Source organism: Arachis duranensis, chromosome 10 (assembly GCF_000817695.3).
Source record: "Arachis duranensis cultivar V14167 chromosome 10, aradu.V14167.gnm2.J7QH, whole genome shotgun sequence".
Lineage (NCBI taxonomy): Eukaryota > Viridiplantae > Streptophyta > Magnoliopsida > Fabales > Fabaceae > Arachis > Arachis duranensis.
The window spans coordinates 4,229,463-4,255,437 of record NC_029781.3 but is presented as its reverse complement, the minus strand read 5'-3'; the positions used below and the strand labels follow the sequence as shown (position 1 = coordinate 4,255,437).

The 25,975-nt window shown below is 35.8% G+C and overlaps 7 protein-coding genes and 1 long non-coding RNA gene across 9 annotated transcripts in view; 2 read left to right on the top strand and 6 right to left on the bottom strand.

The window, feature by feature from the left end:
* Positions 1-3,441: 3,441 nt before the first annotated feature.
* Positions 3,442-6,455, top strand: LOC107468546 (neryl diphosphate diphosphatase, chloroplastic). The gene is made up of 7 exons (XM_016087855.3): positions 3,442-3,782; positions 3,855-4,131; positions 4,235-4,616; positions 4,721-4,939; positions 5,038-5,176; positions 5,414-5,662; positions 5,927-6,455. Exons 1-7 carry the CDS (start codon positions 3,780-3,782, stop codon positions 6,221-6,223), a joined length of 1,566 nt encoding a protein of 521 aa, XP_015943341.1. The 5' UTR covers positions 3,442-3,779; the 3' UTR covers positions 6,224-6,455.
* Positions 6,456-6,691: 236 nt separating this feature from the next.
* Positions 6,692-7,888, bottom strand: LOC107468548 (pentatricopeptide repeat-containing protein At1g55890, mitochondrial). Its single transcript, XM_016087857.3, has one exon. The coding sequence runs from the start codon at positions 7,886-7,888 to the stop codon at positions 6,692-6,694; it is 1,197 nt and encodes a 398-aa protein (XP_015943343.1).
* A 445-nt stretch (positions 7,889-8,333) lies between these two features.
* Positions 8,334-9,617, bottom strand: LOC107468550 (pentatricopeptide repeat-containing protein At1g55890, mitochondrial-like). Its single transcript, XM_016087858.3, has one exon. The coding sequence runs from the start codon at positions 9,568-9,570 to the stop codon at positions 8,410-8,412; it is 1,161 nt and encodes a 386-aa protein (XP_015943344.3). The 5' UTR covers positions 9,571-9,617; the 3' UTR covers positions 8,334-8,409.
* Positions 9,618-11,075: 1,458 nt separating this feature from the next.
* On the bottom strand, positions 11,076-20,517 carry LOC107468552 (uncharacterized). 2 transcript variants are annotated; one of them, XR_001587994.3, is made up of 3 exons: positions 19,815-20,517; positions 19,402-19,695; positions 11,076-11,194 (listed from the first exon to the last, which is right to left on the bottom strand). XR_001587994.3 is itself a non-coding variant. In XM_016087860.3 (2 exons), the coding sequence occupies exons 1-2, from the start codon at positions 20,263-20,265 to the stop codon at positions 19,640-19,642; spliced, it is 507 nt and encodes a 168-aa protein (XP_015943346.1). In that variant the 5' UTR covers positions 20,266-20,517; the 3' UTR covers positions 19,376-19,639. The 2 variants fall into 2 exon arrangements, 1 of the variants encoding a protein (XP_015943346.1); XM_016087860.3 differs by lacking the exon at positions 11,076-11,194 and having other exon boundaries at positions 19,376-19,695.
* Positions 12,344-15,342, top strand: LOC107468553 (uncharacterized). The gene is made up of 4 exons (XR_008003977.1): positions 12,344-12,882; positions 13,420-13,625; positions 14,121-14,233; positions 14,990-15,342. It is a non-coding gene; the product is annotated as an uncharacterized LOC107468553 (long non-coding RNA).
* Positions 17,086-18,017, bottom strand: LOC127742632 (pentatricopeptide repeat-containing protein At1g55890, mitochondrial-like). Its single transcript, XM_052255289.1, has one exon. The coding sequence runs from the start codon at positions 17,950-17,952 to the stop codon at positions 17,152-17,154; it is 801 nt and encodes a 266-aa protein (XP_052111249.1). The 5' UTR covers positions 17,953-18,017; the 3' UTR covers positions 17,086-17,151.
* A 1,270-nt stretch (positions 20,518-21,787) lies between the features above and the next one.
* LOC107468692 (uncharacterized protein At5g39570) lies at positions 21,788-23,600 on the bottom strand. Its single transcript, XM_016088030.3, has one exon. The coding sequence runs from the start codon at positions 23,173-23,175 to the stop codon at positions 22,111-22,113; it is 1,065 nt and encodes a 354-aa protein (XP_015943516.1). The 5' UTR covers positions 23,176-23,600; the 3' UTR covers positions 21,788-22,110.
* Positions 23,601-24,259: 659 nt separating this feature from the next.
* LOC107468709 (multiple organellar RNA editing factor 9, chloroplastic) overlaps positions 24,260-25,975 on the bottom strand; it is a gene marked incomplete in the record, with an annotated part of 1,965 nt that continues 249 nt past the window's right edge. Inside the window, 5 exon segments of the mRNA XM_052254945.1 lie at positions 24,260-24,730; positions 24,856-25,032; positions 25,135-25,200; positions 25,305-25,402; positions 25,795-25,975. Coding sequence (XP_052110905.1) covers positions 24,857-25,032; positions 25,135-25,200; positions 25,305-25,402; positions 25,795-25,975 — 521 coding nt within the window.

Genomic DNA, 25,975 nt, shown 5'->3' with positions numbered 1-25,975 from the left:
TTCTATGTATATATAATAGGAAACATTTCAAGTACTCTGAGGAGCACCGGTGCTCCAACTATTTTAATAAGAGGGCAATATGTTTGCTAATCGTACGGATAAAGTATAAAGGGAACATCCATTTGCATTATAATAATCTAACGACAACTAATTATAAACAGGCTTATGATCAATAATATTTGACTTCTTTTATTTTTTATTTATTTACAAAAGTGTGTAATTAAATTAAATAAAAAATATCTATTATTTATTATCTATTTTTAATTTTACAATAAAAATATGTCACATATCACTCTTTCATTATAATTAGAATTAAATTTTTTTCTCCAAAATTAAAGAATTTTCTCCTCTTCCTTACTAATTTTACAACCAAAGTGTACCACATGTCACTCTCTCATTACAATTGGAATCAAAGCTTTCCCTCCATAAGGAATTCAACACTCTTCCTTACTAATTTTACAACCAAAATATGCCACATGTCACCTCTCATTGCAATTGAAATTAAATCTTTCCCTCCAAAATTAAAGAATTCTTTCCTCCCCCTACTAATTTTATAACCAAAATGTGCCACATGTTATTCTCTCATTACAATTGAAATCAAATCTTTTCCTCTAAAATTAAAGAGTTCTCCTCTTCTCCCTCTTCTTTTCTCTGTCTCTTTCATTCATTTATTCAACCACTCTATCTTTTTTATGTATCATTATCAATATCAACGACTAATCACTAATTTGACAATCAAAATATGCAACATGACATTTTTTAATTGTATTAAAACTAAAATTGAAATATACATATATTATGTATCATATGTTACTATCTAATTTAATAACTAAATGTGTCACATGACACTCTCTTATTAAAATTGAGAAAAAATATTTTTCTCCAAAATTAATAAATTTTCTTCCTAAATTATCTCATCTACCTTTCTCCATTTTTCTATTTCTCTCTACCATTTTCACTCTATATATATTTCATATTTTATATTAGTAATTGGACAAATCAAAATATGTCATCCGATATTTTTTATTACAATTAAAATAAAATTTTTCTTCTAAAATTAACAAACTCTTACTCTCACTCTCATTCTTCATCTTTATCTTTTTCTCTCTTTTCTCTCATTTTCTATTTTTTGATTTTTTCTACCTTTCTGTTTTACAGGAAACATAATTAACAACATAATATAATTCAAATAAAAAATATTATTATTATATACATATTTTTTAACTTTTTAATTTAGTTTTAAATTTTCACTGCTTATCTTTTTAATTTATATTTTTATTTCTCTTCTTTAAAATATTTATTATATATAATTTGAAGAGAATAATAATATTATAATTAAAAGTTAGAATCAAAATTTAATTGTTTAAAAAAATTAATTTTGAGTTAATTTTATAATTAGCAGTATAATTTTTTATGCTAATATCTAATTATATTTTTATATACATAAAGAGAAAAAATATTATTTTTAAACAACAAGTATAAAAATTAATTATTTCTATTTGTGCAACAGTCTTAACACCTAATTAAATATAAAAGTATACACGTTAAATTATTTCAAAGTTTAGATAACGAATATTAAAATTAATTATTAATAAAAATTTAATTTTTTTATATAAAAATAATAATTAAAAATCTTATTATTTGATTTTTTATCTATAGAGATATTGGTCTTTTTAGCCGAAAATTTTTGTTTGCCTACAACTTTTTTCGTAATTTTAAAAAATTTATATTTCCGTAATGTTATTACAGATAAAAATACTAATATATAATAAAAAAAGCATAACTCATCAGTACAATATATAATTTAATCAGAAACGATGAGTATTTAAAATAAAATAAAAAACCTACAAAAATATTTTGTCTCCTGACAAAATATTTTTATAATAATATTAAAATAGACATTTTAAAAGATAAATATTTACATAAAAACTTCTTTATAAAAAAATAATATTATAAACGGTTAAATATATATGAATCGATCTAATAATATTATGATATATAACTCTAATATTATATTATGATACTCAAAAACTTAAACTAATATAGAGGAATATATCTCTACAAAAGTTAGGAAAAGTATATAGAATCAAAAAGTTATCAGCTAAAAACTAAATAAAACTACATTAATTTATATTAATAATTAAATTTAAATTTTTTAAATTCAAAATTTAAAAAATTTAAAATTAATTAAGTAAACCTAATTAAAACCTATAAAAACCTTTCACTTCTCTCTCACATTAATCTACCCACCTTCAACAATCACACACACCTCTCTCTCTCTCTCTCTAATGCTGTTGGAAGCGCCGATGACTTCCATACTCTTTGCGACGCCCTCAATAAGCGCATCCAAGACAACTGCTTCAACACAAGGGAGAGGTAGATGTCGAGGTCAACGCCAGCAAATTTGGCGGCGGCGGAGAGGTCAGCGAGAACGTCTTCAGTGCCGGCCTTCCAGGGAGAGGAGCGGGCGGAAATCTCTGTGACTGTGGCAACTGTGAGGGCTGCTGGAGCCACTCCCGAGGTTATTAACCGAATTAGTTTGTTTAAATTGTTTGTGGAAGAGGATATCTTAGTGTTATTTTGGCATTATTGGAAAATTAAATTTGTCTATGTGCATCTTGAAGTAGTGATTATGATTGCTGATGAACCCTACTATCTCCAAAAAATTGAATGTGTTTCTTACAGGTTAGGGACAATATGCGCTTCATTGAAGCAGTTTTGAGGGAATCGGATAAACGCATTGTTGCATTGACAGATGCTTATTTCTTTTCACCTAGCGTTTGGGAGGGGCAATATGGGAAGTGGCGGAGCCACTTAATAACAACAACAATATGGGAGTAATAGTCCATCTTCAAAAAACATTCATTTAATATGAAAAAAAACATTCTAATACTTAACAAAAGAAATATTTAATTATATTTTAGCAAAAATAATTAAATATCTATAAAATTTTTAAAAAAATATGAAATTCTTAAAGAAATAGAGACATTTACATTTACAATACAAAAAAATTCGAAAAATATATAAAAGAACATCTATTTAATATGAAAGAGAAACATTCTGATACTTAGCAGAAGAAACATCCATATATATTAATTCGTAGAGATTTTGAATTCATCTAAAAGTATTTGGTTGGTTTTTATCTAATACCCTTTTAATTTTCTAGCAGTGCTCATTCATAAATTATATATTCATACTATGACATATCCATGATAAAAACATGCATCTTTAAAATACACGCGTTGATCAGTTTCACACACACCCCTCAAGATTGTTGGAAAATTCAGCAGACTTTGCTTCCCATAAATATGGGGACCCTCATATGAATACACATTCCCAAAATCACCCAGCAAATTGCAAGTAGCTCTAACTACCATAATTTGTGCATGGTTTCTAACTTTCTATTTTTGGCGTAGTTGTACTAAACTACTAATATAATAAGGAAGAATACAGCGATGATAGGAGTAGATATTTGAAGTCAAAATATTCAATTGCATTATTAGTTTCTTCTACAAAGCAAACAATTTAGTCAACCATTCAAAATATCTTTTTCTATTTCGTTTAGTTGCACGTCCCGCCTTTGCAAAGGTCCCAGCCATATAACCGGGACACAATTCGCATTTTGCCCCGAAGCAACCTTATTAATAGCGTCACATGTGGTTGCTTGCTCCATCATTTGTTATTGAATAATTCCCTTTGCCAACTCTATCGACCATTCATTCAACTTGATCCCTTTCCCAAGGTGTGCAGGCGCAGCCATAGGCATAAGCTCCACCTTCATGGTGAGACTTCTCAACAAAGTCCAACGTTCCAACATAAATGTTTCTCCTTAAACTAATTCTTTACATTTTCAGGATATTTTATATGCCAAGCAAGCTGTGTTGCTGAAGGAGGCTAAGCATGTAATGAAGAAACTTATTAGCGAGGATCCAATGGAGAGTTTGTGCATGGTTGACTTAATCCAAAGGCTTGGCATTGAGCACCACTTTCAAGAGCACATTGAAGCTGCACTTGAGAAGCAACATTTCATAGTGATCACAGATCCCATTGATTTTGTCCAAAGCCATCAACTTGACGAAGTTGCACTCTCATTCCGTTTACTCAGACAGGGAGGTTATTCCGTTAATGCAGGTTGTTATAAAATATAAAACACATATTAAAAACAAGTTAAATAACACATATATTTATAAAAAAAATCTTATAATTAATATCAACTACAACAATGGTTGTGCAGATATATTTGAGAGGTTGAAAAAGAACAAAGTGCAGTTCAGAGAAGCATATGGTGAAGATGTGAAGAGTCTCATAGCGGTACATGAAGCAGCGCAGCTAAGCATTGGAGAAGAAGATACTTCTCTTGAGGATGTGGGGCGCCTCTGCCGCGAGCTTCTTCATTCATGGCTGTCAAGGCATCATCATCATCATCATGAAGCTCAATTTGTTGCAATCTCTCTCCAGCAACCACTTCATCACAACTTGCCTAGATTCGTGGACAAAACCATCTTGCTTAGGAATTTCAAGCCCGACAAAGAATCTGTGTGTTTTGTGGAACTTGCAGAAATCAATTCCTGTATAGTTAGGCTCATGAACCAGCATGAAGCCCTTCAAGTTTCAAAGTAAGTCTTATGGTAAATAACAATAATAACACTAACCAATAGAATAGTGTGGGACACAAATCATCTATGCAACATGCCACTGATAAGTTATATTCCCTTGATAGATGGTGGAAAGGGGAGGCTATGTCGAAGGAGCCGAAATTTGCAGAGTATGAAGCTCTAAAATGGTACATGTGGTCCATGGCATGCTTCACAGATCCGAGCTTTTCAGACCAAAGACTTGGGCTCACCAAAACTATCTCTCTGGTCTACATCATTGATGACATTTTCGATGTTTATGGCACGTTGGATCAGCTTATTCTGTTTACTGATGCGGTTAAGAGGTGCCTATTCTATAAGATATGTATATTGACATTTAAATTTTCTTATTATTCCATTCTAATGCTTACAAGTTACAACAAATTTTTACCTCTCAATTCAGATGGGAATTGACCGGAACAGAGCACCTTCCCCAATTCATGAAAAATTGTTTAAGTGCTCTATATGAAATTACAAACGCTTTCGCCGAAAAGATCTACAAAAAGCATGGATTGAATCCTATAGATACCCTTAAAAAATCGGTAAATGGTCCATTTATTTCATTATTTTTTATTTTATTTTTTGCACAATGAGGTCATGAGGTTTCTTTAGACCAACTATTCAATTTCTTTTAAATGTATGTATAATTATCAAATAGATATAAAAGTATTTAATAGATTAAATTAAGAATGACGGTCCGAATTTGCTTGGAATTGCACCAACTTGTAGCAACAGTAACGCTACGTATTTCTAATGAAGTGTTTGCATGAAACTAACAGTGGGTGCAATTGTTGAATGCCTCCTTGGAAGGGGCACATTGGTCTGATTCTGGTGAATTGCCAAAGTCAGGGGAGTACTTGAATCATGCAACTGTAAGCACAGGAGTGCACGTGGTGCTTGTCCATTCATTTTTCCTTTTCCATCAAAATATAACAAAGGAAACTCTTGCAATTTTAGACGACTTTCCAGACATTATATATTCCGTCGCTAAAATCCTTCGTCTTTGTGATGACTTAGAAGGACACAAGGTAAAATCCAAGTCTATTCCATTATTCTTTAAGATGCACCACATGAAAGTTATATTTAATTCCATTACAATATACCTTATATAGCACTATATATATTAAACAACGAACTGAACACAGTAGTATAAAAAGGATTATGTATTCAAGTATAGCGTGTATCTCTCTACCCTTTGCATATTGACGTATTAATTTAGTTGGTAGCTTTATTGACTAGTGTAATATGATTTTTTTTTTTTTATAACACATATATTTCAATCATGAATGCAGAATAAAAATCAAAGTGGGTTTGATGGGTCATACATTGAGTGCTACATGAGAGAACACCAAGAGACTTCAGCAGAAGATGCAGAAAGGCATGTTGAGGAGCTGATTTCAATGGAATGGAAGCGTCTCAATCGACAAGTGTTGGGCAGAGATCAGCAATTTCCATCGTCATTTACCAAATTCTGCCTGAGTGCTGCTAGAATGGTCCCTCTAATGTACCATTACCGCACCAATCCAAGCCTTTCCAACCTACATCAACATGTCAAGTCTATTGCTAATGCTGGTGTTGCACACATGTGAATTCACTTGTACTAACCTTATGAACATGGTCATGATTTAATTTCTTTTCAAAGAATGATCAGACGTTGTCGTTTGCATATTAACCTTTGTTCTTTGACAGAAGGCATCGCCATAAAGGATCAGATGATTTTTCATTTTAATATATGCACATGTACCAGAAATCATATGTAAGTTGATCTAATAAGAATAATGAATTTCAAAGAATACAGGAAATCACATGTATCAGTTGAAGCATAATGAAATTCAAAGAATGCAGGAAATAGCATATTTAATAGGAACGAGTATAAGCATCAAAATTCGCTTCATAATCAAAAATCCAACATTGCCTTCATTCCTGACAGATACATGTCCTACATAGTAGTAGGCTACTAGCTCAAAGGACAAGAATTATCTCACTAGTAAGTTGTAAAGACTATTAAAACCGCTTCCTTAACCAATGTGGGTTTTTAATCCCTGTTAAAGGCCAAATCAAACTTCCAACTTCTTCTTTCCCGCAAGATTGACAAGCTCAATAGCTTCTTCAATCATCCCTTTGGCAACAAACCCCTCAACCACCTGCTTCAATGCCTCTGCATCAATAGCCAATCTACTACCTTTCATAGCATCTTTGCACAGCTGAAAAGCCAAATCAAATTCACCCTTCTCCGTAAAAAATGGCGCAAGAGTAACATAAGTAGACCGAACAGGTTCACATTCACTCTTCACCAACTCATCATACCAAACCTTGGCTTCTTCAACATTGTCATCACCAACAAACCCTTTAACCAACACATTGAAACAATGCACATCAGGGTTAACCCCGCTCAACTTCATCACATGAAACAACTCTACGGCATCCTTTAATTTGCCATCACCAACCATCCCACCCATCCTCAGCCTGTAACTCACAGCATCAGGCTCAACATTCCTCGTCTTCATCATTGTCCAAATCTTCTCACCCTCATCAAGCCCACGCTTCTCATAAAACTGACCAAGCAGAGTATTAAAAGTGATCAAATTAGGCTCCAAGTCCAGCTCACCCATCTCATCAAGAACCCCAACAGCAGAGTCCAAAGAATCCATCTTGCATAATGCGTGAATGAAAACATTAAACGACACCACATCGGGTTGAATCGAATATTTGGCGCTGATTTCACGGAAAAGCCCCACGGCAACGTCGTATTGCCCGGCAGCGACGTAAGCATTGATGAGGGAAGAGAAGGCCAAGTTTTTGCCAGGGCAATTAAGGTTTGGCATTTCGTCGAACAGTTTGCGGGCGTGGTCAGGCATGCCAGCTTTTGCGTAGAGATTGATGAGGCGAACAATGAAGCCCTCGGTGGTAATCTCCTTGTACTGCTTTTGGGCTTCAATGATCTCTTCGATCAAAGGGAAGGCCTTGGCCTTCGCAAGCTTGCGTACAACGTCGGTGTAGATGCCAACACTTCGCCGGAAGTACTTGTTTTTGCAAAGCCTCTTGAACTTGTCTACCACGTTTCGCATTCCTTCCGGCGTTTCGTAGTCGATGGGGAGCGTGTGGAAAGATGGCGTCACGCGTCCCCGTTTGCGCTTGTACATGGATTCGGATTCGATAGCTGTGCTTGTGGCGGCGGTGATGGAGGAGGGTGCGGCGGTGATGGAGGAGTGTTTTGCGGTGAAGAGTCGACGCAGAGTACTGAGGCCAGACATGGTGTCTTCTAGTGCGTACGAATGAAATCTAAGCCTAACTGCCTAACTACCTCAACATCAGAGGAGAACACAAGTTGTTGGAAATGGAATCACACTGTTTCAATGGAATAATGCAACATCTAATTTTTTATCATAAAATAATGAAACATCTAATTCAGGATTGGAAAATTAATTTTGATATTCTGTATATAAATAATTTTTACGTCGAATAAACTACTAATTCTTATCATGAAATTTTTTTTTTTTTTGGTGACTTTATCATGAAATATTTAAATGTTTATTATTTTTATATTTTGTATTTAGACAATAAAAAAAATAAAAAAATATTAAAAAATCATAAAAATTTAATATTTTTAATCATTATTTAATATAATTTTTTAATTTAATAATTCAATAACATATTTTACCTCATATTTTTAAATATTGGCGGATGGCAATCAATAAATGGTCGGTATCTTTCGATAAATTTCTCTCGATGAAAGCAACCTTTGAATAACATGACCAAATATAGTATTGCTAATCTACAAATCCTGTGGTAAATTTAGCTCGAAGCGTGGCTTGGAACTGGTATCAGCAAGTTTGGCAATCTCCTTTGCCTCTAAAATCATGGAATTGTTCAACAGTGTATCCACCACAAGCTGCAACAGCGATCTGGGTGGACCAACAAAGCACCTGCCATTGAAGATCTCCTTGGACACCTCAAAAGCAGCCTTCAAATCACCTTTGTCACACAGGAATGGAAGAAGGATGTTAAAAGTGTGCCTATCAGGGGCAAACTCAGTGGTTGCTATTTCACTGTACCACTTCTTAGCTTCATCCAAATTATCCTCATTGACAAAACCTCTAATCAGAGCATTGATGCTGAACAAATTAGGCTTCACACCCTCTTCACTGCTCATCTTCTGGTACCATATAACAGCATCGCCACTTCTTTTCTCAACACACATTCCCACTAACTTAGCATTGTAGCTCTGAACATCAGGAGCAACATGTTCATCCTCCATCCGTTTCCAAATTTTCTCACCCTCCTCAAAACGATCATTTGAATACAATCCATCCAGGAGGGTATTGAAGGTTATCACATCAGGCTTCACACCCTTAAGTTCCATGTCATCAAGCATGGAACTTGCAGAATCAAAAGAACCCATTTCGCAAAAAGCCTTGATCACAGTATTGTAAGTCACCAAATTGGGCTCCACGGAAAGCTGTGTAGGCAAGTGGTTGAAAAGGGTAGGTACCATGTCAAACACGTTGGAATGCAAATAAGAAGCCAAAAGGGCATTAAGAGAGAGCACGGTACGGGGACAGTTCCTTTGAGGCATTTCATCGAACACTTTATGCGCATTCTGCACCATGCCGGATTTGCCATAGAGGGTGATAAGGCGGGCGGAGAAGCCTTCCTTGGAGATGTCTTTGAAGGTCTTCTGGTGTTCGAGGATGTCCTCGATGGATTGGAAGCGCTTAGCGAGAGCGAGGCGGCGAACGGTGCGCTCGTAAATACGGTGTTTGCTTCGGAAACGATCCGATTGGGAAGCTTGCTTGAAGGAATGAACGAGGCGGTCGAGGTCGCGCTCATTGGAGAGATCTCTTAGAAAAGACGTGATGATGGCAGAGGCAGAGGCAGAGGCCGATGATGTCGTGAACATGCGGCGAAGATTGCCATGCAACTGCCACGGCGACATGCTGCTAAGGATAAAGTAAAAGTGTAAAACTCACTCAGAGACCGGTGTTTGTTCTGTTCTTTCTGTTATGTGTTTTTTATTCTGGTCATTTCTTTCTTTTAAAATTGAGTTTGTTGCCAAGAATTCATTTTTAAACCTATTTTAATTAAAAAATCTTATTTTGCAACTCTATTTTTGTTTATATTATTGTTATTATAAAAATATTATTTACATATCAAAATTAGTTACTAAAATCAACTACGATATATTTATGTACAAATATGTATAGTTTAACTCATTCTTAATATATATTTTATATTCTAATGTATGTATATTATATTCTGGTGGCTAATTTTAGTGAACCTCTTAATATGATTTATTATTAATATTGGCACTTATGCCATTCGTACTAAAATATATGTTATCATTCTTCAACGAAAAAATATATGTATATCAGCATATGCGCCTTTATGATTTTATGTCAATTTTCAGGGCATGAACGGTGGAAATGTCTAAGAATGTCAAATGAAAAAGTTCTTCAAGATATTATCAGTGGCATTTAGAGCAAATTAAAATGGACATTTAGAGTTATTATGGCCTTCAACATTCAGCAGTTTCATTTCCTATATATTGTAAAACAAAAATCATTTCACCTTCTTGCATTCCTCTAAATATGTGAAATAGATAAATCCAAAACTAGATCTTTCCCCTTTAGGTAGTGTTGATGTTAAATTTTAGTTAGTAAATCTTCCTGCAGGCATAGTGTCATATTTTGTATGCAGCCGAAATGGAAATCACTGACATAACCGCATAAGCAATAAAGTTTAAGTTTCGTTTAACCTTGGACCTGTCTGAAAATTAAGCAAAGCTTACAAGAAACGAATTTAGAATTTCTGATTAACATAATTGCAACAACATAGATTCTGTTTGTACTGTTACTAGAATACCAATAATAGAATCAATGCTGTCTGTCTGTTTACAGCTCAAGTTCTGAAGGTGCATTGCTTCAATAACACTGAAGCTATGCACTCTGGAATACGGCGCCAGATTCCAGAATATGTGTCCAACATAGTTGTCTTACACCAAAGAAAAAGGTCTTGTCTCTAATCAATGAATTTTATATTGACTATTTGAACAGGACAAACAAGATAGTGAGTTATTTCTTTCATAGTTTAGAAAACAGAACTGAAAATTTGCATCTAAGAAATAAATTGGCAGCTAAATGACATTATTGACCGCATGATATCCAAGTCAAGTTAGTCTAATTAATAATGACCATGTAAACATCCCCATGGACCATAGTCTTCAACTTGAACTCAAAGCAATGGAGCCTTTTCTATTCAAATTTGGGAGTAAAATTTGGTTTCACCAATCAGCCAATAACAGTCATGTTAGCAGATGCAGATCCACGGAATAATTTTTGTATAGGACCACCTACTATCAAATAGCCTTTTCTTTTAATGAATAACTTCCTTCTTAAGAATAAAAAGAAAAGAAAAAGGAAAAGGAAAAGGAAGAAAATGTGATGACATGATATGAAACAGCTTGAACATTAGAATTTAGAAATGGTATCTTCTATGATGCCTAGATTTCACTCAGAGAATTCAAACATAAAACACTGGGTTCCACCTTACTTTATCTTTACCTTTAGCAAAAATGGAATATTACCAGTTGAATTAACAACACATAACAGTAGCAACTTAGATATAAAATTTGATTATTCAGTTCTGGAATGAGAAATAGTTGAAGTTCCAGAGTTCCTCTTACCAACAGATCGGGATGGCAACGATGTTCACTGCGCTTGAAGCATCAGGGAACGACAACGATGTTCTTCGCGGTTGTGGAGCTAGGCTGGGAGGCTGGTCAATGGCTGATGGTGCCGTCACAGCGATCTGCCGAAGCTGTGGGATGTAAAAATGAATCGGTGGGGGAGCGTTCCGCCTTAGAGGAAAGGATCCGCGCAAGCAATGGTTGACGAAGCGGAAGCGAGAATGTTGGCTTGAGTAACGCAAACGTTGGTGAGAATCCAATGCCTCGAAAACCTAAGGGTTCCTCCGCAAGGTTCGTCCACGGAGGGCGAGGTCAGGGCCTAAGATCATGCCAAAAGGCGTAGTTGATGGACAACAGGTGAATATTCATGTACTACCCCTTGTTGGTCCTGAGGGACGGAGGAGGCTAGGTACTGCACATGGAAGGTGGCAGCCAGCAGCGACGGATGTCAGGAGGTAACGACCATGAGTGGCACGGAAGAAAGAAGAGAGCAGATTTGCAGCAAAAACAGGGCAGCGGCAGAGGGACATAGAAATTGTGGAAAAGCTGAACTTAGTATGACATGAAAAATATGAACCCCAAAATTAGTTTAAACTTTTGGGATAAGTAGTTTTATGACATGAGATGTTTATTATCCCTGGTATCCGGATGGTTATTCTGGATAGTATGGGTGATGTTTATTTTATTAAAGTAATGCTACATGGCCAGCAAATATTGTCATTTTTGACCACCACTTAAACAGCAATAATTTGCACACATATTTACAGACGTTTTGCATACAAAAAATATATAATTTGCACTATATTTACTAGAGTTTTGCACACATGAATTAATACATTTTATACCCATAAATCAATACAATTTGCACTAAAATTTTTCAAAACTTACACACATAAATTAATAAAATAATAACTTAGTATTTATACTAATTAAATAATGACAAAAAATATTAAAAATTGCTGTCCCGAGAGTTTCTTTTTTTTTTATATCACCGATTTTTCTAATCCGCGGGGTTCACAAGCACAATTTCTGTGCCCCTCTGCCGCTGCCCTGTTTTTGCTGCAAATCTGCTCTCTTGTCTCTTCCGTGCCACTCATGGTCGTTACCTCCTGACATCCGTCGCTGCTGGCTGACACCTTCCATGTGTAGTACCTAGTCTCCTCCGTCCCTCGGGACCAACAAGGGGTAGTACAGGAATATTAACCTGTTGTCCATCGACTACGCCTTTTGGCATGATCTTAGGCCCTGACCTCGCCCTCCGTGGACGAACCTTGCGGAGGAACCCTTAGGTTTTCGAGGTATTGGATTCTCACCAACGTTTGCGTTACTCAAGCCAACATTCTTGCTTCCGCTTCGTCAACCATTGCTTGCGCGGATCCTTTCCTCTAAGGCGGAATGCTCCCCACCGATTCATTTTTACATCCCACAGCTTCGGCAGATTGCTGTGACGGCACCATCAGCCATTGACCAGGCTCCCCGCCGAGCACCACAAACGCGAAGAACATCGTTGTCGTTCCCTGATGCTTCAAGCGCAGTGAACATCGTTGCCATCCCGATCTGTTGGTAAGAGGAACTCTGGAACTTCAACTATTTCTCATTCCATAACTGAATAATCAAATTTTATATCTAAGTTGCTACTGTTATGTGTTGTTAATTCAACTGGTAATATGCCATTTTTGCTTCAAATTCGAAACCTTGATTTGCAATTGTTTCATCTGAACCTTAACACTTTTGTATTCTGGTTGACCTGTTCTTGCGAGGTTTAGACTGATTTTTCATCATTACTCTTTGACTGGTTTTCCTATTTTTGTTCCATTCCTTCATAATTATTATCCCAAAATTTTTGGAGCTTTGCTTGTTATGCTGTTTAGGGGTAGGCAAAAAATCCAAAATTTGGATTTTAAACCAAATCCAAATCAAACCATTAAAAAAAAAACAATTTTAAATAAAAAAAATTCAAACCAAACTAAATTTATTTTATAATTTAATTTTAAATCCAATCCATTTAAATGGTTTTAAATTTGGATCCAGATCCAGATCCAGATTAAAATCCAAATCTCAAAAACACCCTAATTCTTCATTTCTGATTTGGTGAACCAGTTTTAACTCGCACGAATCCTTTTCTCCTTCGCCCGCAGCCGGCACCGCCGCACCGGAGCAGGCAACTGGCACTGCAGTTTCGTAGCTGCCACCACCACCACAAGCGCGTCGCGCCACTGCTCTGTTCCGCCATCCGCGGTTCCGCCGTCCGCCTTTTTTCGCCGTGACCCAGCTCTGTTCTTCTCCGCTCTCTGGGTACCCTCAAGGTTAGATAGGTTTACCATTAAGTAATTAATTTGGTAGATTGAAATGTTGTGAAGCAACAGAGAAGAACCACAGAGTGAATCTATCATCTGAGAAAAGGAATTGAGTGGTAGATAGGGATTTACTACATTTGTGATTATATAGTTGAAATTGCCAAAGGTGCTTCCATGTTCTTTTCTGTTCTGTTCCATTCCATCAATTTGAAAAACTGAACAAGGTTTGATTGCTTATGCTGTTATGCATATCAAGTGTTTGTGTTAATGCCACTTTTCTATGGTTTTCTTTATTATTTTTTTATTTTCCTATTTTTATAGGATTATGATGATTTATCTTTTTATATTTCTAATAGCCCCATTTTAGTGCTTGGGGAAAACATATGAAGCTTTACTATGAAATAGTAGACATTCGGTTGTATGCATGCTTTCTGTAAAAATTAGCTTTTCTAGTGCACAAATGATTTAGTGATCTGTAACTAATTATTCATATTGCATTTGCAGCTAACATTGTACTAGGATCTGGATCACTTATCGGGCGTATTCTATCTTTACCTTCTACTGCTCTAAATGTGCCAAACAATAGGATGCATCCTCTTTCTCTTAGCTCTCTGCAGGTATGTGTAGTGTTATTGTATTTTGAATTATCATGTACTTATCGTTTTGTAAATCAAGTGATCAAGACCTTGATCCTTTGGCAAATAGATTCAAATGCTTTTGCTTTTGAATATTTTCTCTAAACCCCACATATTTTGGAATCCTAGGTGAAAATTCAATTGATAAGCTATGAATTTAACAGACTTTTTTTTATAATGCCTTTTGAATCAATGCCCACCAACCCCAACTTAGCCGACTGTTGTCATTTGAGAACTAAAGGGTGCACATCAATTAGGAGGTTCAGTAAGTGAAGAAGCTTCAGGATAATTAAGATAGCACAATTTTGTCATTGTATATGTAGCCGACTCAATCTAATATGAAAAGATTGTCATTGTATATGCTTGTATGGTCTCATCACTGGAGTTAGTTTGATATTGCGACTCAGTGTCTTGAATGTCTGAGGTATTGTTTGTAAAGACGTAGGCAGGCAGTGGATGTTTATTTAGAACTGATTATGTGTATTTTGTTGAAATATTAATGTAAATTTATCACATGATAAAAGCAAGCCTTAATAAATATATTCAAACTTATAATTCATCAGTATTTTGATTCCTTCACTGTCTTATTCTTGGAGTGTGCCTATCTTTTATATTAGTATATGTTGAAGAATGACATCTTATTGCATTTTGTAGAATTTTATCTATTGTTTGTAGTTTATATATTATTTGTTATGTAACCTGTTGCTTATTGTTCTTTGTTATTTATTCCTTTTGTAGGAAGAAAGACTAAGAAATTTGAGGCACCGGCTTGAAGTGCCCTTTGATGGTTCCAAAACAGAGCACCAAGTATGTGGTTAATGCAAGTTTTGTAATTTTCAAATCAATATTCTGAAATTCGCTACTATACCCTGCATTCTATCATATCCAATTTTTTCTCTTGTTCTGATCCAATCTTCACTTTTATGCTACTGCTCAAGTTTGCTTTGCATGGCTTACTTAATAAACTGTCTTAATGTTGTTGATCTGCAATGTGGTGACAATAACTACTTGACGTGCAAATTCATGTTAATAAGGAAATGTTTAGGGAGAAATAGAAATATTTTAAATTGAGTTGCCTTATTGGATTAACCAATAGGTTGCAAAGAAAATTACTATCCGTTTCTTTGTTGCATGTCTATATTAGTACATTGATACCTAGTGCACATTATTTTTAAAAGTGGATTTTTTTTAAAATATCTGGTTTGAAAATTGGATTTTTAAAAACTAGTTTTAAAATTGGATTTTTGTTTAAAGAAACTGATTTTAAAACTGGATTTTCAAAAATTGGTTTTAAAACTGAATTTTTGGTTAAAAAATCTGGTTTTAAAACTGGATTTTATAAAAAAGAAACCGGATTTTAGATTTGGATTTTAAAAAAAAAAACTGGATTTAAAAAAATCGGATTTAAAACCGGTTTTATATGTAAAACTGGATTTAAAACCGGTTTGTAAATAAAACCGGATTTAAATTTTAAAACCGGTTTTTATTTTTTTAAACCGGTTTAGAACCGGTTTCTCTCTTCAATCCAGTTCTGGTTTGGTTTTATGAACCATAAAACTGGTTCTGAAATGGATCCAGTTTGGATTTATAAAAATCCAAACCATGCCCACCCTATTGCTGTTATGTATACTGATTACTTTTGTTCATGTATATTTGAATTAATTAATCAGGCGTGTGTCAATTTTTCATGGTTTAAAGTTCCTATAAGAACTATGCTTGATGTTTGCTCTGACGTCTACCATTTTTATCTTTAAAACATTTTACTTATAATTTTTGCTACTGTTCAGCTTCATCTCCAGTAAGGCATGGGGAAGCAAGGAGGAGGAACTAAAAACCCAGCTTGTCAGCCTCACAATCCTGTATCACTCAGGGAAGAAGCCACAGGAAAAATACATAAAAAGCCAATCTTTAGGAGCCTTCTATGGGCAGCGTTTGGCCACTGTTGCCGAGGCCAATGGAATAACGCCTGATTCTTCTTTGATAACTTGCCATAGGTTTTGATTCTATACCTTCCTTTTCCTTTTAAGAAAAGGTTTTGCTTAGGGATTTTGTTTTCCATCTGGGTTATTTGTCATATTGTCAGTGTTTCCATGCCTTTTTTTTAAGATTTTAGAACTTGACCATTTGATTAAATTTCAAGATTTGAGAGCCATCAAGTAAAACACAATAAGCCACGTTGTCACTGTGATGAACCAAGCTTCAAATTAACAATTCACTTTGTGAAACTGCCATTTGTTTGCAATAGTGTGTATTCCTTCTTCCAGTATTGATGTTGTGCTCGTGCTCACAAAATCTGGCAGACATATGCTTTGGGTTATTTATTTGTTTGAACCTTTAATGCATCGATTTCCTAGGTTACCAATATACAGTTTTCATGTAAAATATCATAACATCAAGTAATTTGACTGCTTTATAGATGTGAAACTGTTCTTCATCCTGGCATCAATTCAACTGTGAGAATTGAGAAGAATAGATCAAAGCACAGGGGCAAGCATAAACACAGTCAAAACAATGTAGTATACAAGTGCCATTTCTGTTTGCATCAGAATGTGAAGAGGGGGACTCCTAAGGGACATATGAAAGGACTATGTCCATCTAAAACCAAAACGTCATCGGTATCAACACCAGCAACAAAACCCATTACACATGAGTCTTCAAAATCGGGGAAAGGCATTATAGGTGAAGACAACACCAAAGAAGCAGATGCATCTGCTTCATCAGTTACAGATAAAGATGTCTCCGTTGTAGATAGTCCAGCCACCCCATCAAGTGTAAGTGCCACAACCTCAAAGAAAAGAAAGTCTAAGAAGACACTTGAAGCTTCAAGTGCGTCTGTTAAATCAGAAGCATCGAAAACTCAGGGCACAGCAAGCAAAAAACGGAAAAGATCATGGACTAGCTTAAAGAAACTTGTGCAGAGCAATGACCACGACAACAGCATCACCACTTCTTTTCTCAACACACATTCCCACTAACTTAGCATTGTAGCTCTGAACATCAGGAGCAACATGTTCATCCTCCATTCGTTTCCAAATTTTCTCACCATCCTCAAAACGACCATTTGAATACAATCCATCCAGGAGTGTATTGAAGGTTATCACATCAGGCTTCACACCCTTAAGTTCCATGTCATCAAGCATGGAACTTGCAGAATCAAAAGAACCCATTTCGCAAAAAGCCTTGATCACAGTATTGTAAGTCACCAAATTGGGCTCCACGGAAAGCTGTGTAGGCAAGTGGTTGAAAAGGGTAGGTACCATGTCAAACACGTTGGAATGCAAATAAGAAGCCAAAAGGGCATTAAGAGAGAGCACGGTACGGGGACAGTTCCTTTGAGGCATTTCATCGAACACTTTATGCGCATTCTGCACCATGCCGGACTTGCCATAGAGGGTGATAAGGCGGGCGGAGAAGCCTTCCTTGGAGATGTCTTTGAAGGTCTTCTGGTGTTCGAGGATGTCCTCGATGGATTGGAAGCGCTTAGCGAGAGCGAGGCGGCGAACGGTGCGCTCGTAAATACGGTGTTTGCTTCGGAAACGATCCGATTGGGAAGCTTGCTCGAAGGAATGAACGAGGCGGTCGAGGTCGCGCTCATTGGAGAGATCTCTTAGAAAAGACGTGATGATGGCAGAGGCAGAGGCAGAGGCCGATGATGTCGTGAACATGCGGCGAAGATTGCCATGCAACTGCCACGGCGACATGCTGCTAAGGATAAAGTAAAAGTGTAAAACTCACTCAGAGACCGGTGTTTGTTCTGTTCTTTCTTTTGTATGTTTTTTATTCTGGTCATGTAGTTTAACTCATTCTTAATATGTATTTTATATTCTAATGTATGTATATTCTATTCTGGTGGTTAATTTTAGTGAACCTCTTAATATGATTTATTATTAATATTGGCACTTATGCCATTCGTACTAAAATATATGTTATCATTCTTCAACGAAAAAATATATGTATATCAGCATATGCGCCTTTATGATTTTATGTCAATTTTCAGGGCATGAACGGTGGAAATGTCTAAGAATGTCAAATGAAAAAGTTCTTCAAGATATTATCAGTGGCATTTAGAGCAAATTAAAATGGACATTTAGAGTTCTTATGGCCTTCAACATTCAGCAGTTTCATTTCCTATATATTGTAAAACAAAAATCATTTCACCTTCTTGCATTCCTCTAAATATGTGAAATAGATAAATCCAAAACTAGATCTTTTCCCTTTAGGTAGTGTTGATGTTAAATTTTAGTTAGTAAATCTTCCTGCAGGCATAGTGTCATATTTTGTATGCAGCCGAAATGGAAATCACTGACATAACCGCATAAGCAATAAAGTTTAAGTTTCGTTTAACCTTGGACCTGTCTGAAAATTAAGCAAAGCTTACAAGAAACGAATTTAGAATTTCTGATTAACATAATTGCAACAACATAGATTCTGTTTGTACTGTTACTAGAATACCAATAATAGAATCAATGCTGTCTGTCTGTTTACAGCTCAAGTTCCGAAGGTGCATTGCTTCAATAACACTGAAGCTATGCACCCTGGAATACGGCGCCAGATTCCAGCATATGTGTCCAACATAGTTGTCTTACACCAAAGAAAAAGGTCTTGTCTCTAATCAATGAATTTTATATTGACTATTTGAACTGGACAAACAAGATAGTGAGTTATTTCTTTCATAGTTTAGAAAACAGAACTGAAAATTTGCATCTAAGAAATAAATTGGCAGCTGAATGACATTATTGACCGCATGATATCCAAGTCAAGTTAGTCTAATTAATAATGACCATGTAAACATCCCCATGGACCATAGTCTTCAACTTGAACTCAAAGCAATGGAGCCTTTTCTATTCAAATTTGGGAGTAAAATTTGGTTTCACCAATCAGCCAATAACATTCATGTTAGCAGATGCAGATCCACGGAATAATTTTTGTATAGGACCACCTACTATCAAGTAGCCTTTTCTTTCAATGAATAACTTCCTTCTTAAGAATAAAAAGAAAAGGGAAAGGAAAAGGAAAAGGAAGAAAATGTGATGACATGATATGAAACAGCTTGAACATTAGAATTTAGAAATGGTATCTTCTATGATGCCTAAATTTCACTCATAGAATTCAAACATAAAACACTGGGTTCCACCTTACTTTATCTTTACCTTTAGCCAAATTAAGCACTACTTCCATAGACACCAAAGAATTCCCCCTTAGAAATAAAGCGGCACACAAAATTGCAGAAAGATTCATTTTTTACAATAGTAAACACCGCCATCAATTTATGAGTATGACATTCATTACAACCCTTGCTGGATCTATGCATATTGCACCATGTAACTCTTTCTAAGGAACAAAATTGAAAATAGAAAAGAAACCAACTTTTCTGAGAAACCAACTCTTTCATCTCTGATCTTGAAATCCAATAATCTTCCTTCCTGCTGTGTATAGTGAAGAACCTGCACCCCACATTGAAATTTGAAATCAACTCAGCACACAGAGAATAACCGAAATGCATCCACCAAATTCAGAAAAGGTGATCAACATTAAGAAAGAGAAAAAGAAAAAGAGAGAGGACCTTGAGATCTACAAACAGGGGGGTCTTCAAAGAGAGAGAGTGAGAGCTGTTTATGAGCAAGACCAATATCAATAAGGATGAGACCAGATGAAGGATCATTGACAATGATATCCTTCACAGGAAGCCATAGAAAAAGCTCTTCTTGAGAGAGACCTTCCAACCCTTTAAGCTGTCCAAAACTGAGGTTAGCACTCACCACAGTCTCAAACAAGACCCTGTTCTCATACTTGGCCAGACATGGACGATCTAACTGCACCTCCAAACGACCCTTCTGGTCCAATTTGTATGACTTCACACTCTCAGGGAAAAGCCCTGCAGGTAAGCCATTGCTGCGAAGTAGCTCATGAATTGAAGAATATGAAGCTGTCACAACAACATCAGAAGCAGCAACAGCAAGAAGAACAAGAAGAAGATGAAAGTTGGCTTCAGAAGATGTGTGTGAGAAAGACATGTTGAAATAGCAGCTATCTTCTGAGTGTGGACATAACACAAACACAAGAAAGGCGTTTTGGTGCTGTGAGGTTTTAAGAGGGTTTTTAAGGTATTTTATTGAAACACTATGATTGGAAGTGGGAGCCAGTTAGGACATTTGACAGAATTTCTAAGTTCTTGGTTGGATTGTATCATGTGAAATCTACAATCTGCCCTTGCGTTACAACCTAGGACATGACTCACAAAATGTGACAAGCAAGGAACCCCTATGTAATGTAGCAAATAGCACAATAAAAAACGTTACCATATAACTAATGAAAATTTAGTAGGTGGTGTGATACTGATGATAGCTTCAAAACTATATGATAAAGAATAAAATAATGATGATTCTGGTTGAAAACAACTTTGCCTTTACGATTTATGATGCTTTTTTTTATTGTTTTTAATTTAGGTAGTGATGTGTCTTTGTACGTAAGTTGTATGAATATCTAGCAATTGTGTCTTTTGGCGCTTTGGCCATGATTTGCGCTTGCATTTGGGGCCATGCATGCCTCTCTTTTCCTAATTATTCATGTGTTTTCTTCCATTTTTTTATTTTAATATTGGATTAACAATGGTGTTTTTTTAAATTGTGATCTACTGTGGTATTTTTTTAAAATGTGGGATGATTTAATGTACGGAATACAAATCGGACCGTCTGATTTGTAAGAAATACAGAAATCAGACCGTCCGATTTTTAGGTACACAAATCGTAGACTCCCATAATTTTAAAAAACACCAAAAATTATCATGTTAAGGTATAACACTCATTCTACTTCTATATCCAATTTTTTTAGCCGTTTTCTTCTCCTCTTCATCTTTTCACCATAGTAATTAAGTAATAGTGTCAACTATTATATTAACCAAAGAAAGCCATGCTCCGTAGAATGTTCGAGACAACAATTATTTTGGTCTTTTGTTAATTTCGTTGAGAAAACTTTAAGCAAAGAATACTAATGGTCCATGTTGTTCTTCTTTTACCTATAATTACTAATGGACTATGTTATCCATTATATCACACATTATTATTATTATTATTGTACATTCCTAAATCATATTCATGCGGCGTGTGGGAAGGAACTGTGACACACAGGCATTGATCAAGATTTATGTTAGGAGGAAAATTCGCTATGGGGGATGTGTAGGTACGATGATTTTGCCCAGACATTATTACTATTAATTGCTTCCTTCAATTCTGATCACATTTAATAGTTGTTTATGATTTTTTATTTTTCCTAAGGTTGATTCATCTCATAAAAAACATATATAGTTGCCAGCTTGAATTGCTGATATGAAAAATCTGTTGGGAAATTATCTGAGACCACCATTATTATTATTATTATGATTCATCTCATTCTGGTGAAACAATTTTTTCAAGGCTGTGAAACAAGTATCTTTCTCTCCTTTTACAAGAACATCTTTCATAGAATGAGACCAACTCTGATCTTCCAACGCCATAATGCCACCATGAGATTTTCATAATCTCATAACAATTATCTATGTAGAGTTTAGATCTCGGATTAATCTCATGCAAGACTGCTTCACTTTGACAAACAGAAGAAAAGGGAGATATTTTCAACAGACATCTTAACCGGCATTGGCTTGTACACAAGCACAAAAACACACAGAAACCTGACACTACAATGAAAGCATGAAATTTTCTTTATTTTCAAAATGTTTCACTGCAGATTTTCACAATTATTAAAATTACAGAGAGACAGTACACAATACACAATACACAATACACAATACAATATTATTTGTTTACACCTTCAACTTATATATATATATTTAGTTACATATCTCAACAAATTGTTTTGTTGTGTCACCATGATGATCCATCAGTATATTCACTTTGCCTGTAGTGTGCTTGAGTTGGATAATGCCTTTCATATGAATGCACAACTTCTCCTCCTCCTCCTACATGACCATAGCCACTCCCTTCTTCCCCTCTGCCACCATATGGATATGGATTCCCAAAGAGATAATCTGCAGTCCCTTTCCAAATATTCTCCTGGCAATAATAGTTTCCTCTATGAGGAGCTGCTTCACAACGATGTTCTCTCTTTATACGTGACAAACAAGGCCAATACCCAAACAAAGTCTCACAGAGATCCATAGCTTCCAAGCCATATCCACTAGGAGGATACTGTGCTGGCACTTTCTTCTCATACTCATCACCCTTTCCCCCACTGTATCCATTCCCATAACCAGACCCAGAATAGTTATTTCTATCATCTTCATCATCACTTTCACTTTCCTCACTGGTATCATAGTCTTTATCTTCAATTACCTCTTCTTGATCTTTGCTACTATCTTGTGACTGAGGCATTTCTTGAGTCACTTCACGTTCAGCTTCTTTCTGGGGTATGATTGCTTTCTCATCAATTGCCTCATCAACAGTAGGCAATGGTAATGGTACTATTGGCCCAGCAGGAACAGCATCAGCGGGTGGAGTAACTGAACTTGATCCGGTGGAAGGAGGGTAGCAGATTTCATCTGAGGGTGGTAGAGGTTTTCCATAGGTCTCAGCAATATCATAACCACCACCATAAGGTGTTGGATCATATTCATCAAATTCAGGGATATTAGATTCCACGGTATTGTATGAGATCACAAGCTGAGTCATTCCATGATTGGGATCATACTCAAATGATTTTGGGTCAGTAAAATTGGTGGCAGAGTATGATATACTAGTTTGGTAACTCTGATAAGGGTAATTTGCAGAAAGATACAAACTTTGATCATACCCATAATATGGTTTATTATATTCATAGCTATTGTAAGAATTAAAGGTTGGAACTTGAGCATAATTATAATTGGAAGCATAAGAATTGAAATTGTACTCACCATAATCAGAATCAGAATAGGGATAGCTGTAATAGGCCATGCTTTTATCTGAGATTAGAGACTGTAGATGGAATTCAAGCTTTTTATGTTCTTCTTCTTCAAAACCTTGTATTGTGTGGAGATGGAAAAAGCTTTTTCCTTGACACTTAAAGTGCTTCACTTTTTTATTAGTATGAAAAAGGAAAAGTGTGTTTCCGTTGATTCTAAGTTATCTTCAGCAACCGCAGAAATCTTATCTATGCTAAAATGTGCACATGCAAGTGTAAAGTGTCAACACTCTCACCAACCCACCAAAACGGGAAGCTAAGGGGGTGGAATCGTGCCAAAGTTTTATGAGGGATATAAATGAATTTTATGAAGAAGAAACAAATAAAAGAAAAGCATTAAGCATGCAATAGTGCCAAATTATTAATTGTGAATAGTAATACTAGACCATAAGTCATAACGATTTTTTTTCAGCATCCCCAATTGAAATAATGACCTATGAAGCAAACATATTTCTAATCATTCACTGCCCGCCATATTTGCAATAAAATATGTTTACAGCATCATAAAAATGTGTTGAGTAGGACTGTATGATGAGTAAAAATGTGACAGATGATGTCAAACCAATTCAATCCATCAAAGAAGTGGCCTTTGGCCCCTCCATTTGTTTCCCTATTGGAAATGAAGACAAAACTTTCAAAGCTGTATGATTTGCGATGTTAATCTTCTTTCAAGATCAAGATAACGAGTGGCGTGGAAAACCAATTAGCCCCAGCGGTGTCTGAGTGTGACATGAGAATAATAATATATTTACATACGTATAGACTATAGGATTTGAGCAAGATCCACGTACTGAGTGAATAGATTCAATTTCAATATAATATTAATTATTTAACTATTAAAAAATACATTTTAATTCATAAAAGTATTATTATTAGTTATACAACACTATATCTTGCAAAGTGTTCTATTTTGGTCGAGCAACTGAGAAATTTAAGAAATCAATATATAAACTGGTGTGTCAATGCCGTTTGTTTCTGTTAAGAAGATAGAGTTATTAGTTATTACTGCCTTTTGCTTTAGGCATTAACAAAGCTTTGCGCAAGATAAACTGCGGCAAAACTGTGACCAAGGCACCGTAGCAAAATTAAAACATCATTGATCGGCCATTCAATGTCAAGAAGCTAAATATGCACACTAAATAGTACAGTTCCTATTTGTCACTTGACATGAATCTATAAAAGACTTATCATAGCACCAAAAACGGGTCGATATAACGAATACCAGATTACAAACAATTACACAAATATACCCCACGCCCATCTTACATGTCACCTCATAGTCCAAGAACACATATTCCTCGAGATGGGCTGAGTAACCTGGCAAGACCAATTGTATATATCTCATGAAAATCCAACAAAAGCTTAATGCCTTAATCTTCTAGTTGGTTAAATGAAGTGGCATATGATAAGGAGCTGCTTTCGTTTGGCATTACTCGGGAAAAAAACTGAAAAATTACCTGAAATAATAGTAATATAACAACTGATATCAGAGCTTGCAAGGGTATAATGAATAACAATGCCTACAAAAAGGATCTTGCAGCAGCTGGCCTAAGACAAATAAAATGAAGCTGTAAAATTCTGTGATATATTATTTTTTAGATATAACTTGTACACACCAGATTATGGGAAATGAAAAACATGCAGAGAGTAGAACAGAATACTGAATACATTACCTCATGTAGAGGCTGAATCTGAGGCAGCTGCCTCTTCTCTTGGCCTTCTGCGCTCAGGAGGAGGGCCATCTCTCCTTCTCTCGTACCTTCTGCTCTCATTCTTTGGTCCGCTACTACGTTTTGGTTGATAGGTGGGGTACTTGCAAGGAATGATCTCCCCATTTATGTATTTGTCACCTAAGTTGAAGAACAATAACCATCCAGTTATCAGATTGTCAAGAATCATAAGGTAGAACATAAACCACACAACTAATCAGTGTCTAAATTAAAGAATTTAACCTCCATAGTCTTTGTTTTTAACATCTATATACGAGTCTGGCAGCACCCAAAGAACACCAGGCAACCCTACAAGAGGAACAATCCTAAATTAGACCAAGAAGATCCAAAAGTGTTTTACCAAGTAACGACACAAGGCCACAAAGACAACTGCACGAATTATAAAACATTACCCTTGAATTTCTCAGATGTTGCTTCGTCAACAGTGCACTGGAATCCTGTGTAGGTGGTGGTGCTAAAGGCATACATGTTCTTCTTTGCCTCTTCCATGCTGACAATACACAAAGCAAAATTTGAATCAGAAGCAAAACACCAGAAGAACAAAGTTCCTCCCATATCACACACACACAATACACCACTACCAATGTACCATAATCCACCAATTAGAGCCTCTTATTCATATTATGAGGTGCACAAGCAAAAGCCACACAATTTATAAGTACCCTACCCTAGACTACAAGAAACAAAGCAAGTATTCAGTGAAATGAAGCTGAACTAGTTAAGTTACAGTTTACAAGGTACAACAACGATTTCAGTAACCAGTGTCAGTGAATAACAGAATCAACAGAAACTCTAACTAACTATAGCCAAATCTAATACATCAAAGACCCTAGTTCTATTGAAAATGATAAAATTTGAAACAAAATGGGGAAAAGGAAGAACCTTCCAAGGACGGAGGCGAGGGTATTCAGGTAAGTGTCAATCATCTGCTCGCGGGTGGGAGCAGGATCCTTGGGGAACTCCATGACAATGAGCCAGTGGTTGTAGTCGCAACCGGGAAGCATAATGGTCTCTCTCTGTTCGCTGCTGCTACTCCTCTTCGACGAGTATTCTCCATCCAAAG